The sequence below is a fragment of the Rissa tridactyla genome, chromosome 1 (genome assembly GCF_028500815.1).
Source record: "Rissa tridactyla isolate bRisTri1 chromosome 1, bRisTri1.patW.cur.20221130, whole genome shotgun sequence".
Classification (NCBI taxonomy): Eukaryota; Metazoa; Chordata; class Aves; order Charadriiformes; family Laridae; genus Rissa; species Rissa tridactyla.
In genome coordinates this window covers 76,170,002-76,182,639 of record NC_071466.1, presented here as the reverse complement: position 1 = coordinate 76,182,639, position 12,638 = coordinate 76,170,002, and the positions used below count along the sequence as shown (strand labels likewise).

General features: G+C 36.8%; 1 protein-coding gene across 5 annotated transcripts in view; it reads left to right on the top strand.

Annotated features, from left to right (window-relative positions):
* The window catches only part of HERC2 (HECT and RLD domain containing E3 ubiquitin protein ligase 2), a 116,718-nt gene that overhangs the window by 67,006 nt on the left and 37,074 nt on the right, over positions 1–12,638 (top strand). For all 5 annotated transcript variants that reach the window (XM_054188733.1, XM_054188735.1, XM_054188734.1 and 2 more), the window contains 13 exons: positions 1,954–2,052; positions 2,158–2,326; positions 2,439–2,564; positions 3,317–3,425; positions 3,574–3,713; positions 5,389–5,579; positions 7,350–7,455; positions 7,628–7,719; positions 8,318–8,493; positions 9,014–9,125; positions 10,512–10,593; positions 10,691–10,834; positions 11,406–11,496. In XM_054188733.1, coding sequence (XP_054044708.1) covers positions 1,954–2,052; positions 2,158–2,326; positions 2,439–2,564; positions 3,317–3,425; positions 3,574–3,713; positions 5,389–5,579; positions 7,350–7,455; positions 7,628–7,719; positions 8,318–8,493; positions 9,014–9,125; positions 10,512–10,593; positions 10,691–10,834; positions 11,406–11,496 — 1,637 coding nt within the window. The remainder of the gene's footprint in view (positions 1–1,953; positions 2,053–2,157; positions 2,327–2,438; positions 2,565–3,316; positions 3,426–3,573; positions 3,714–5,388; positions 5,580–7,349; positions 7,456–7,627; positions 7,720–8,317; positions 8,494–9,013; positions 9,126–10,511; positions 10,594–10,690; positions 10,835–11,405; positions 11,497–12,638) is intronic.

The window sequence follows — 12,638 nt, the reverse complement described above, 5'->3', positions numbered from 1 at the left end:
CCATTCCGTCCAGCCTGTATTTGTGCCTGGGATTGCAATGACCCAGTTGCAAGTCATTGCAACACTTGGCTTTGTTGAACTTCATTAGGTTTGCACAAGGTTGTCAAGGCTGTCAAGGTCCCTCGTGGCTTGTATTAGAAATAGTGTGGCCTGCGGGACTAGGGAAGTGATCGTCGTGCTGTACTCGGTACTGGTGAGGCCACACCACTGGTGAGTACTGTGTTCAGTTTCGGGCCCCTCACTACAGGAGGGAGTTCTGGAGTGCATTCAGAGTATGGCAACGAAGCTGGTGAGGGGTCTAGAGTGCAAGTCTTATGAGGAGCAGCTGAGGGAACTGGGGTTGTTTAGCCTGGAGAAAAGGAGCCTGAAGAGGGAACCTTATCCCTGTCTACAACTACCTGAAAGGAGGCTGTAGCGAGGTGGGGGTCAGTCTCTTCTCCCAAGTAACAAGTGATGGGATGAAAGGAAATGTCCTCAGGTGATGCCAGGGGAGGTTTAGATTGGATATTAGGAAAATTTCTTCACCAGAATAGTTGTCAAGCATTGGAACGGGCTGCCCAGGGAAGTGGTTGAGTCACCGTCCCCGGAGGTGTTTAAAAGACATGTAGATGTCGCGTATAGGGAAATGGTTTAGTGGTGGTTTTGGCAGTGTTAGGTTGATGGTTGGACTTGATGATCTTAAAGGTCTCTTTCAACCAAAATGACTCGGTGATTCTATTTATGTATGAGTAGCACAGGGGAAGAGTGGAACACAGGTAAATGTTTAGCTAATGGTAGCTGTAAGTATCGCTGGTAGTTGGTCTCAGTTTCATCTAAAGTAGTCGGTGCTATAGTGTAATATTTGTAAAGGACTTTTTTTTTTATTATTTTTTTTCCCCACCTCCCTTCCTTTGGTCTGAAAAACAAACGTATGTTAGCTACAAGGAATGACCGAGGAATTAATGAATAAATGGCAAAAAGATGTCAGTGAAATAAATTAGATTTTCCTTATAAAAACTATTTTCACATATTGGTGATAAAATGTCCCTTACAATGCTTGAGTGTGTGGCTTTCATGTGAATTTATGTTCGGCTTCTGTTGATTTTTCAGGAACAGTTTCAGTAAGGATTTGCCAATAAAATGAAATGAGTTCTGTATTTCTATTTATTTTTTTAAGGAGTTATGTTGAGTTTTATGGCACATGTGGGATTTTGTATTTGAAAGAAATGCATTATGTTTTGAAGGAAATTAACTTGACATTGAGTTCTGATATCTTTGTCAGTGTTGCAGGGAGAAACTGTGCTATATATTGCCTTGAATGAAAAAACATTTAATGCTCAAAGCAGAACAAAGTTTTCTGAAAATTCTCATTGGAGATGGAATGCAATAGTTCTCTTAAAATTTTTTTTTTAAGTTAATCAAATCTTGACAGGGATAATTTCTGATAACTACAATCTTACCTTTTTCATCAACTTGTTTTTCTAAGGGAATACTTTAAATCCCATTGTATTCTCTAACAAAAAAATAGTACTGTACTTTAGGTAGGAGATTACAATTCACCACTGTTATTTTTGTTTGGGGTTTTTTCTCCCTTCTCCAAACAAGTAGCCTAAAAAGTGGAATGGGAATGTGTATCTGCAAGGCTAAGTAGATTACTCACAAATTCTCTTCTAATTTTCTTTGGCAAGCAGATTACATAAAAGCAACTTGCAGCTTTTTTCACACATTTTGAAAAATTGCAGCTATATTCCTTGTCAAGTCATTTTGGAAACTAAACTTTAGTTTGAAGTAAAGTAGATGATAAATTTTAGCCTTACAGTGAGTGAGGTGACCTGTTTTTGGCATGCAACTTGGTTATCATGTGTGTTTCGTTTTGTTGGGTTATCTTCAGTCTCTGCTAACAATTTTATTTATCTGAACTGAAAACAATTTTTGTAACTGTTATGTGTTTATTTTTGGATTTTTTTTTTCCAGTCAAGTGGTGCTGTTGTAACTGAGAGCCAGACCTATAAGAAACGAGCTGATTTCTTAAGTAATGATGACTATGCTGTGTATGTGAGGGAGAATATTCAGGTAAGCATGATAATTAAAAGCTTTATATGTACATGTTGAAACTACTTTCCTTCTGGTACAAAAATCTTTACATAGCTGTGGTATTCTATTGTCCTTTTTCCCTAGGTGGGGATGATGGTTAGGTGCTGCAGAACCTATGAGGAGGTTTGTGAAGGAGATGTAGGCAAAGTTATTAAATTGGATCGAGATGGATTGCATGACCTGAACGTACAGTGTGATTGGCAACAAAAGGGTGGTACTTACTGGGTCAGATATATCCATGTTGAGCTTTTAGGTGAGTTCACTGCTGACTGCTTTTTAATAAAAACCTGAATGATACACTAACGGAGTTGTATTTTTTGGGCGGAAAAACCCACTCACTATATATTTATTCTTGCAACTGCTAGGATTTCCACCGCAGAGTTCTGCATCTCATATCAAGATAGGTGACAAAGTGCGTGTGAAAAGCTCCGTTACCACACCCAAATACAAATGGGGATCAGTTACTCATCGAAGTGTGGGAGTTGTCAAAGGTAATACATATTCAAAATGGGGCATGGGGAGGTAACAAAATTGCAAACCACACAGACTTTCTGCAGTGTTTAAGGAGACGATCTTCTAGACATATTTACAAATCACGTTGTTTTGTGGAATAATCCATGATGATAAGAGTATAGAAAGCATTCGATGTCTGTGATGAATTTATAGGCACGTACTCTGTGGTAGCCCATTTGTGTTTGTCTGTTTTTGAGCCACTCCATTCACATACAGTAAAGGTCTTTGAGAATCTGTGCAGCTTCCTGTTGTAGTTCTCATTTATACTTTGGATGAACCGCAAATGGTTTGCCTTTACGAAGCAAATCTAACTTGAAGGCTTCATATGAAAGTGAGGAGAAAGTGGGACGTGCTAGTGTCAAGCTGTAAGGGATTTTATAGAAATAATCTGTGGGGCATAGACTCTTTGAAGAGGTACAGATTTTGGTGATACTATATTTGTGCTTAGAAATAATCTCTCCCTGTGGGAACTGTTTTTAAAAAAATAGATGAAAAATTCTGAGTCAAAGAATTTAAATAGAATAATACATATCTTTAAAAAATCTTTAGAATTCCCTTTCCCTCTGCCTCTTTCCAGGCTGATTAGGTTAATACATAGTTCCACTAAAATAAAAGATTACTTTTGAAAGCTACTTCTATTACATATTTCCTCTCTGGTGTTGCACTGGACACTTTCTGCTTCATTTTATAGAGATTTGTAACACGTATTTTTTGTATGTTTTTGTCACAGCTTTTAGTGCCAACGGAAAAGATGTCATTGTAGACTTTCCTCAGCAGTCTCATTGGACTGGCTTATTGTCAGAAATGGAACTGGTCCCCAGCATTCATCCTGGAGTCACGTAAGTGATCACTTACATTTTTCTTAATGTGTACAGGTTATCCTTTAGCCTTACCATCTTGATTCCATTATCTTGACTGATGTTACAATTAACTTGTACCATGAAAACTTCTAGAAATATATTTACTCATTGTTTTTTTGTGAATCAGGTGTGATGGCTGTCAGATGTTTCCTATCAATGGGCCTAGATTCAAATGCAGAAACTGTGATGATTTTGACTTTTGTGAAACCTGTTTTAAAACCAGGAAGCATAACACCCGACATACTTTTGGCAGAATAAATGAACCAGGTAAGTTTCACAATCTAGGTGTTTATTAGATTAATTTAAAATGCACTGAACTTGTTTTTTAAAAAAAAGTTTTAAGTTTCGGCTCCTTAACATGAGAAAATTAGTATTTGGACTGACCCTCTAGATGACAAAACATTTTTAGCAGATCATAGGACTGCTACAATCGCACGTGGTGGACTACACCAAAACATCAACCCTTAAGCTTTCTTTTTATTGCTTAAAAAAGTTTAAAAAATATGGCTACTTGGAAGTAACTCTTTATGTCAGAACTGAGTTTCAGCTACATCAAGAGTAAAAAGTATAATTCTTTAATCCTCCTGCCCTTTGCTGTCAGCCTAAATGTAGGTGAATGGAATCCTCATGACAGCAGGCGCAGCTTGAAATACCAAAGATACCTTTTTACACCTCAGTTGATCTTCAGCAATTTTGCCTATCAACGTGTGATGGCTGTTGCCTCGTTTTCCTCCATGATGTGGAGACTCCAGGAAGGGAAGGCCTTTTGAAAGACTCGTAGTCAGAGTTGTTTTGTTTCTAGGGCAAGAACTGGTGCAGGCATTTTAACTCCAGAGCATTTGGGTTTTGCATTATTATGCAAAACTTACCCGACACTAGCTTTTATTTCTTTTCTCTCCACCTGTCTAAAAATCAGTCTGATTCCCAGTATTTGCAAGGTGATGCTGGCTTCTGGGCTAAACCTCATCATATTTACATGTAGCCAGTCTAATTGGTTTGGAAAATTAATAAAACCGATTCCCTCTGATTCCCTACTAGAAATTATGACCATGCGTTGCGTGTGTTTGATAGTTTGTCTAAAGGGCAAGAAAGACTTTCCGTGAAGAAATCAGTTAACATGGTCGTACAGCTGGTATGGTGTGAATCTGTAATTCATCTCATGGCCCTGGATAGGGTAGAGGAGCTGCAATATTCTTTTAGTCAGGCTTTCTCGAAGCTACGAAGGTCTGTGAAGGGAAGTGGGTTTTTGTAGGGAGGAAGTCAACTCGCTAAACCACCTTATTCTTGAACAAGATTCGGAATTTTTGAGTGTTGCAATTTAGCTGTGTCTAATCTTCTCTAAGGGATTTCTGTTGAGGGTTGGATGGATATTTTTCACATGCTATGGTGGTGTACAAAATCAGTGCTGTGAGCCTGTATTTCGAAGTATGTATCATCATGAATTTTGATTTGTATTTCAAAAGGAAGGACCCTTTCAAGTCACTATTTAGTCAAGAATGTTAGTCTTTTAAGGATTCTGTCAGTTTAAAGATTGCATGTTTTATCACTTGATTTTTAGGAATTACTCTTAGTGTCTTGCATTCCCGAAGAGAGTAATTTTCCTTCACTTTTTAAAGTTTATTTTTTACTAAATTATGTGTGATTTCTTGGTACAAATCAATCATAAATGTAAGAACAGAAAGTGTGACTATCCCAAATGATAGGCATTAAAACTTGCAGTCAGGTAAAGTGCTTGACACTCCTTTAAAAAAATAAATCTTGAGCTATGTCCTTTAAGTGTGAGTAGTACTAACATACCTATGTGCCATGCTTCTGTATTCTACTTTTAGACTACGTACCTGAAACCTTTGATTTCTTATATTTCCTTTCACATTGCTTATGGGCTTAATAAAAGCAATTTTCTTTGAGAGGTACATGGTTAACATTTCATTTAACCCTGCAGGTCAGTCTCCAGTGTTTTGTGGGCGTTCTGGAAAGCAGCTGAAGAGACGGCATAGTAGCCAGCGGGGAATGTTACTGGATGATTGGTCAAGAATAGTTAAGAATTTGAATGTCTCATCCTCTGTGAATCAGGCTTCACGTCTTATTGACGGTAGTGAGCAGTGCTGGCAGTCTTCTGGCTCACAAGGAAAGGTAACTTTAGCCATAACCGGTTTATTCTGGCATACTTTCTTTCTTCTTAAGAGGATAAGTATTTACCTTAGTGAAGTGTATTTGTCTGTTACCTTCATCTAAGATAGAGGAGTAGTAAAAACAGACATCTGAAGGACTTTTTTCATAGTAAATATGCCCCTTTTTAAGCTGCGCTTTATCTTTCTAATTATTTCATGTGAATTATAAGGAGCTTTTGTGTTTTTTGAAACACGGGGTAATTACTTTATTCTGTACTTGGTTATATGGTTAGAATTGCCTTTTCAGTATAATAGCTGATGACAATTGTTCTTAACAATCATATTGATTATATTTTACTTAAGTGAGTTTGTTGCAATTTGAAAAGCACCTGTGATGCTGCCTCCAAGCACTGCCTCACTTGCACAGAATCATAGAATGTCCCCAATTGGAAGGGACCTGTAAGGATCCTGAAGTCCAACTCCCTGCTCCTCACAGGACTACCTAAACTAAACCATATGACTAAGAGTGTCTTCTAGATGCTTCTTGAACTCTGACAGGCTTGGTGCTGTGACCACTTCCCTGGCCAGCCTATTCCAGTGATGAACCACCCTCTCAGTGAAAAACCTTTTCCTCATGTCCAATCTGAACTTACCCTGACACAGCTTCAGTCCATTTCATTGTGTCCTATCACTGGTCACTAGAGAGAGGAGATCAGCATCTCCCCCTCCACTGCCCCCTCAAGCCTTCTCTTCTCCAAGCTGAACCAAACCAAGTGACCTTGGAAGTCTTGCCCTTGAGACTTTTCACCATCTTGGTCCACCCTCCTCTGGACACACTCTAATAGTTTGATGTTCTCCTTATATTGAGGTGCCCAAAAATGCACACAGTATTTGAGGTGGGGCTTCACCAGTGCAGTGTAGTGTGGGACAATCACCTCCCTTGACCGGCTAGCTATGCTGTGCTTGATGCACCCCAGGACACAGTTGGCCTTTCTGGCTACCAAGGCACACTGTTGACTAATACTCAACTTGCCATCAACCGAAATTCCCAGGTCTCTTTTCGCAGGGCTGCTCACCAGCCTCTTGTCCCCCAGTTTGTACATATAAGCAGGATTGCCCTGTCCCAGGTGGCGAATACAGCATTTGATCTTGTTAGATTTCATACAGTTGGTGATTGCCCAGCTCTCTAGTCTATTCAGATCTCTCTGTAAGGCCTCTTTACCATTGGGGGAGTCCACAGCTGCTCCTAGTTTAGTGTCATCAGCAAACTTGCTTAATGTACATTTGACTCCTGCGTCCAGTTAATTTATAAAAACATATAAGCATTGTTCCCTAGTTCATAGTTTACCAGTTTTATCGGCCTACAGCACTGCTCTGTGGCCAGCCTAGACACCGGCATTTGCAGCTGGGCTTCTGTGCAGCTTGTTTTGAGGCTCTGTTGATGGCCATGCTGAGAATATCCCCAAGTACCCTTCCTTCGGGTTGTCTACAGACTGTAACCAAAGATTTACATTACGTTGCATTTCTTGACCTCCAAAGGAACTGTACTTTCTCAGTCTTCTCAATGGTGTTGCTCTGGGTGAAATAAATCATTTGCTGCAGCTGTTTCTCTTGTATTTGGAGGTTGGCCAGGCAAGAAGTTCACAAAGTCATTTTCCTTTGGCTAGTTCTCATGCATTGCAGCTGTTGTGTACCATTCACAAATGTTTTTCATGCTTTCTTTTATTCTTGTTAACCATATGGTGGTCCTAACAATACTACCTGAAAATGTAATTCTATGTGTTTCCCCTAGCACTGGATTCGCTTGGAGATTTTTCCAGATGTTCTTGTTCACAGACTAAAGATGATAGTGGACCCTGCAGACAGCAGTTACATGCCCTCTTTAGTTGTAGTTTCAGGTAAGTGTATGTTCTCTGAGAAGTCTGAAAAATACTATTTTATTTTTTTTTATATGTTCAACAGTAGATATTTATCTGGTTTCAGTTAACATCTATTTAACACGCATAGTGCCTGTTTATGAAACAGACACCGTATCTTAAAATGTTTTTCTTTCCACATTTTGTTTTCTAGGGGGGAATTCCTTAAATAACCTTATAGAGCTAAAGACAATCAATATAAATCCTACAGACACCACAGTGCCTCTTCTCAGTGATTGTACAGAAGTAAGTGAAGTTTATGCAAGAATTACTCTTGTGTGTAACAGAAAAATATTTTGCTGCAGAGATGGTTGAAAAGCACTGTTGTGATTATTAAAGCATGGTATTTTACTTTTCCTCTAAATTAGCAGTATTTCTGGCAGTTCAGTAAAGCTAATTATCCTGGTAAGTTTTACCACAATCACAGCATAACTCTGTTATAGCCTTAGTAGTAAAGATATTTTAGGTTTTTTGATGTAAATCAAGATACCTATGAACCAAGAAGAGAACACAATAAACTTAAATTTGGGGATAATTTTGGTAGGTGATAAAGCTTATTTTGGATAGTAGTTCCGATCTTTTTCAGTAACAGCAATGAGGAATGCATAATGAATTTTTAGAAGACTGGAACTGAAATCATTCTCAAATTAATGAGGCCATATGTTTATCTTAAAGTATGAATTATGTAGGACTAAAAAGCCAAATATTTAAAGTTACAGACTTGTTTTGTTAAAGTGAAAAAGTCAAGCAGAAGTCCTAATTCTTTCCTATGTTTTATGAGGTTGTATAGGACCCAAAAGATGACAATTTAGTTTCATTGTTGTTTGTTTTTTTTTTTTCTTAGTACCACAGGTATATTGAGATTGCAATCAAACAGTGCAGAAGCTCTGGGATTGATTGCAAAATACATGGCCTCAGCATACTGGGACGTATACGTGCAGAGGATGAAGATTTGGCTGCAGTCCCTTTCCTTGCTTCTGATAATGAGGAAGAGGATGATGATAAAGCTAACACTGGGAGGTAGGTAACTCCATGGCGGCAAAGGGGAAATGATCAAGAACCTTAGTGTCTATATATTCCTATATGTATATGTATAGGAATAAATAAATATATGGTGTCTGTATTATTGTAAGAAGAGCAGCTTAATTAGGCTGAATGGTAGTAAAGAGAAATCAGTATCTTAGTTTGTCAGAATTATAATTAGGTCATCTGATGATAAACAACTTCTTTAAGATTGTCACACATTTTGTACAAGTCTTATGCTTCTGCAGTATACTTGGAGTTGAAAACCTAGCTAAAAACTTGATGTGTTTATATTTGGTATGTGGCGTGTGTATATTTACCACTGTTCAGCAAAAAGTTCTGGGGTTTTTTTGTCTTCTATTTGTTATAGCCACCACTTAACTGTGGTGGTGTAGTTTGAGTACTGAAACTGTTCCGAACTCTAAAATTGGTTACTATAGTAAAAACAATGCCTATGCTATAGCATGTAGGTTGCTAAACTGACTTGTTTTTTTTTTTTTTTCCTCAATATGTTCAGCCTTGTTAGAAAGAAGGCAGCTGGGCTTGAATCGGCAGCGACAATAAGAACCAAAGTTTTTGTTTGGGGACTGAATGACAAAGACCAATTGGGAGGGCTGAAAGGTTCCAAGGTATGTTTGTTGTTTTCATACTTCAGTACAAAACACAAAGCTAAAAATATAATGTAAGAGTCTCACACAACTCAAAATTAATTCAAATTTAATCAGAATTTTAAAGTTTATTATCAAAAAAGTTTATTATCCAGTTTGATTTTTAGCAGCTATTTGTTTTAGATGATAGTGAACTAATTGTTCTAAAAATGTGTAGCACTCTATGCATATTCTATTCCCTTTGAGTGTGCGTGCATGAAATGAAGATACTTTTCTATGTATTACTTGTACCTGGAGCTGGTGGAGTAATCAGAAAAAAAAGTTGAATTCTGATCTTTTAATTGGTGTAACTTGATTACAATTCAGTGTAATTTGAGAGGAATTTCAGCCCTGTGTGCAGCTATTTATACATAATTTTTAATACAGTGCAAGATGGAAGATACGTAGCAAGCGTTTAATCAATTGAAGACATCATTAATCTGAAAAGTATGTTAAGAGAGTGTTTCTTTAATTTACGTTTTAAATGAAACGTATACTACTGTATCCACAGAGTGCCTTTCAAGAAACAAAAAGTTACCGGTTACTGTATTATCCATCCTGTATTTTATTGGTGCAAAACGCCATTAAGGCTTGAGTGCAAAAGTGCAGTTTCCAGTTATTTTTGCTCCAAACATGTTCAAGGCAGAATTATGGCTCCGCTTGACTGAAGTGCTTCCCCTCCATCTAGAAAAAGGGAGAACTATAGGACAGTTGAATGGAAGAAATGAGGAGATTAAAAAAAAAAAAAAATCAGATACCTATATAAATCTGAACTAATACTGTAAAGATTAAACTTTTTTGAATGGAAAAAATGTGCTAACATGAACTTGCACAGTTTATCTTTGAGGTCTTGACAGTTATTAATATTATTAAATGCATAAATGGATCAATTAGGATAGTAATATAAAACTAATTTAAGGCTTTTCAAATCCTTCAAACTTTTTCCCCATATGCTGTAATGAAGAAGTCTGTTAGAAACTTTATCTCTTTAGCTGCATAAAAATACATAACTAAACACTTTTATTATATAAGGGGTTATGCCAGGTTTGAATGTATGTTGATTAGAAACACTTGAAAGATGTCTGTGTGTATATATATATGCAGCTTATTTATATCATATTTTATTTTTTTCTCAGGTTTTGTATTTATCATGGTTTCAGTATTAAATGCTTTTTCTTGGTTTATGTGTTTTGCCTGGTGTATATTAACTGGTATGTGTAAAGTGTCCAAATAATATGGGGAGTTTCATATATTAAAAAAAAAAAAAAAGTACCTGTAAAATTAACTGGTTTATCACTTAAGAACAGCTTTTCTTTTTAAAGTATAAAATTCTAAAGTGTATTGTAATGATCTTTATTTCTAATCTAGATAAAGGTCCCTTCCTTTTCTGAAACCTTATCTGCCTTGAATGTTGTACAAGTAGCTGGAGGATCCAAAAGCCTTTTTGCAGGTAGTATAAGTTTAAATAAATATAATTGTTTAAGATCAGAAACTGATTTCCAGTTGTGAAATATTAATTGTATTTCAAACTTTTTTCTTCCTTTTAGTGACTGTAGAGGGTAAAGTATATGCCTGTGGAGAAGCCACAAATGGAAGGCTGGGTTTAGGAATATCTAGTGGAACTGTGCCTATTCCCCGCCAGATTACAGCTCTCAGTAACTATGTGGTAAAGAAGGTGGCTGTTCACTCAGGTACTGACTATCCGTATGTATATAAACATAACGTAATAAGCCTGAAAATACTTGCTTTGCAATTTCATTGGGTGCCGTGATGCCCCAGCATATCTGATATTTCTAAAATAAATACAGGTTATTAAATTCTTTCTGTTGCATAAAATGACCGATTAAATCTAATGGTTCTGTTATTAAAATCTATTAATTTAGACCATAGACAGTTTCTTACTTGCTGGAAGTTAAATTTGGTAACTTGGGAATAGTGTTTCAGTCTGAACCAAAGAAAATGGTTTCACTTTTGAATATTGCTAAATGGTAGGTTTGGTTTGGTTTTTTCTTGCAACGTTGAAAATAGCAAATTGAGTGGTTATGTCTCTCTTTAATGTGCCAGGAAACCTACTCTCACAAAAGTTTTGTGTTTTAAATTAAATCACATAAAAACTCTGAAGAAAATAAGTCAGGTGTATTCAGTTGAAAGGCTCATACAGTTATGTTATAGAAGTACAGCAGTGTCAAATTTCTGAGATTTTTGCTAGACCTGCTGCCTGCTTGAAAGCTTGAAAACTTAAATTTATATTTACTCTTTTAGGTGGCCGGCATGCTATGGCATTAACTGTTGATGGAAAGGTATTTTCATGGGGTGAAGGAGATGATGGAAAACTTGGTCACTTCAGTCGAATGTAAGGATACCAAATTTGTCTATATTTCAGTAAGAGAACATTTGGGTTGCATATTACAACACAGCTGACCACCATTATTGACAATGACAGGATTTTTAATACAATGGGAATAAAAAATTGTGTTGTGAAAAGATTTTTTTTTTTTTTTTTCAGCATTGTATGTCAATTTATGGTACAGCACTTGTATCAGTCTTCAGTCATTTAAAAAGGAGGCGTTCAATTAATATAATACTTGGAAACATACTTAGTGGATGAAGTCTTTAATAGTATTTTTGAATGTCACTGATGAAAATGCACACTTTTGGGCATAGAGTTTTTGGTTACTTTTATAAGGTAGGGTTTACAGAGGTGCCTTAAGGTGTAAAACCGTAGCAGTTTTACATTCCTGGGCTGTAGCAGTTCATAATGTACGCTTGACAGAGAATTTTGTAACCCTTTTCTTTAGACTTCTGTTCACAGGCTTGTTAGCCGGAAATAAATACCTTACACTTTTCAGTAATGCATAGTATCATCCTCCATAGGACATCTTCGAGGAAAATGTTAATTGTCTCAGGACTCTTCTGTATATACACCACAGAACAATGTTTTGAAAAGAAAAAAACCTTGATAAACATAACCCATGGGGAAGTCTTTTTTTTTTTTTGTCAATCTGATATATTTTGAAGACCTGCTCAGAATGCATAAAAAATTACAGTGCCCAACTGAGATGGTTAATGTACGACAACAAATAAATGTTCACTGGGGCATGTGTGTCAGATCAATGAAAAGGGAAGTTCACATTAGAGCAGTATTATTGTTTGTTGTTCAACTGCCTCATGATTTTCTCACTTTTAATAAAAAAAGTGAGACTTGGAACTCTTGGGCAATTCATGGGAGCAAATTTTCCAGAGGCCGTGCATCATTTTATAAAATATTAATAGTGGCTCTGATACACAGTCAACATTAGAAAACCCTGAGTTGAAACTCTTCCCTGAATTTGAAGAGTATTGTAACCATATGAATTCTTAAATGTTTCCAGTACTCTTATAGAAGCCTAACAGTAAATTCCAGTTCTGAAGTTGGGATGGGAGTGTCATGTCTTAATCTTACTTGTCTGGCTCTGTGCTTCTAACAAATTGCTCAACTTTGGGCAATGACAGAAT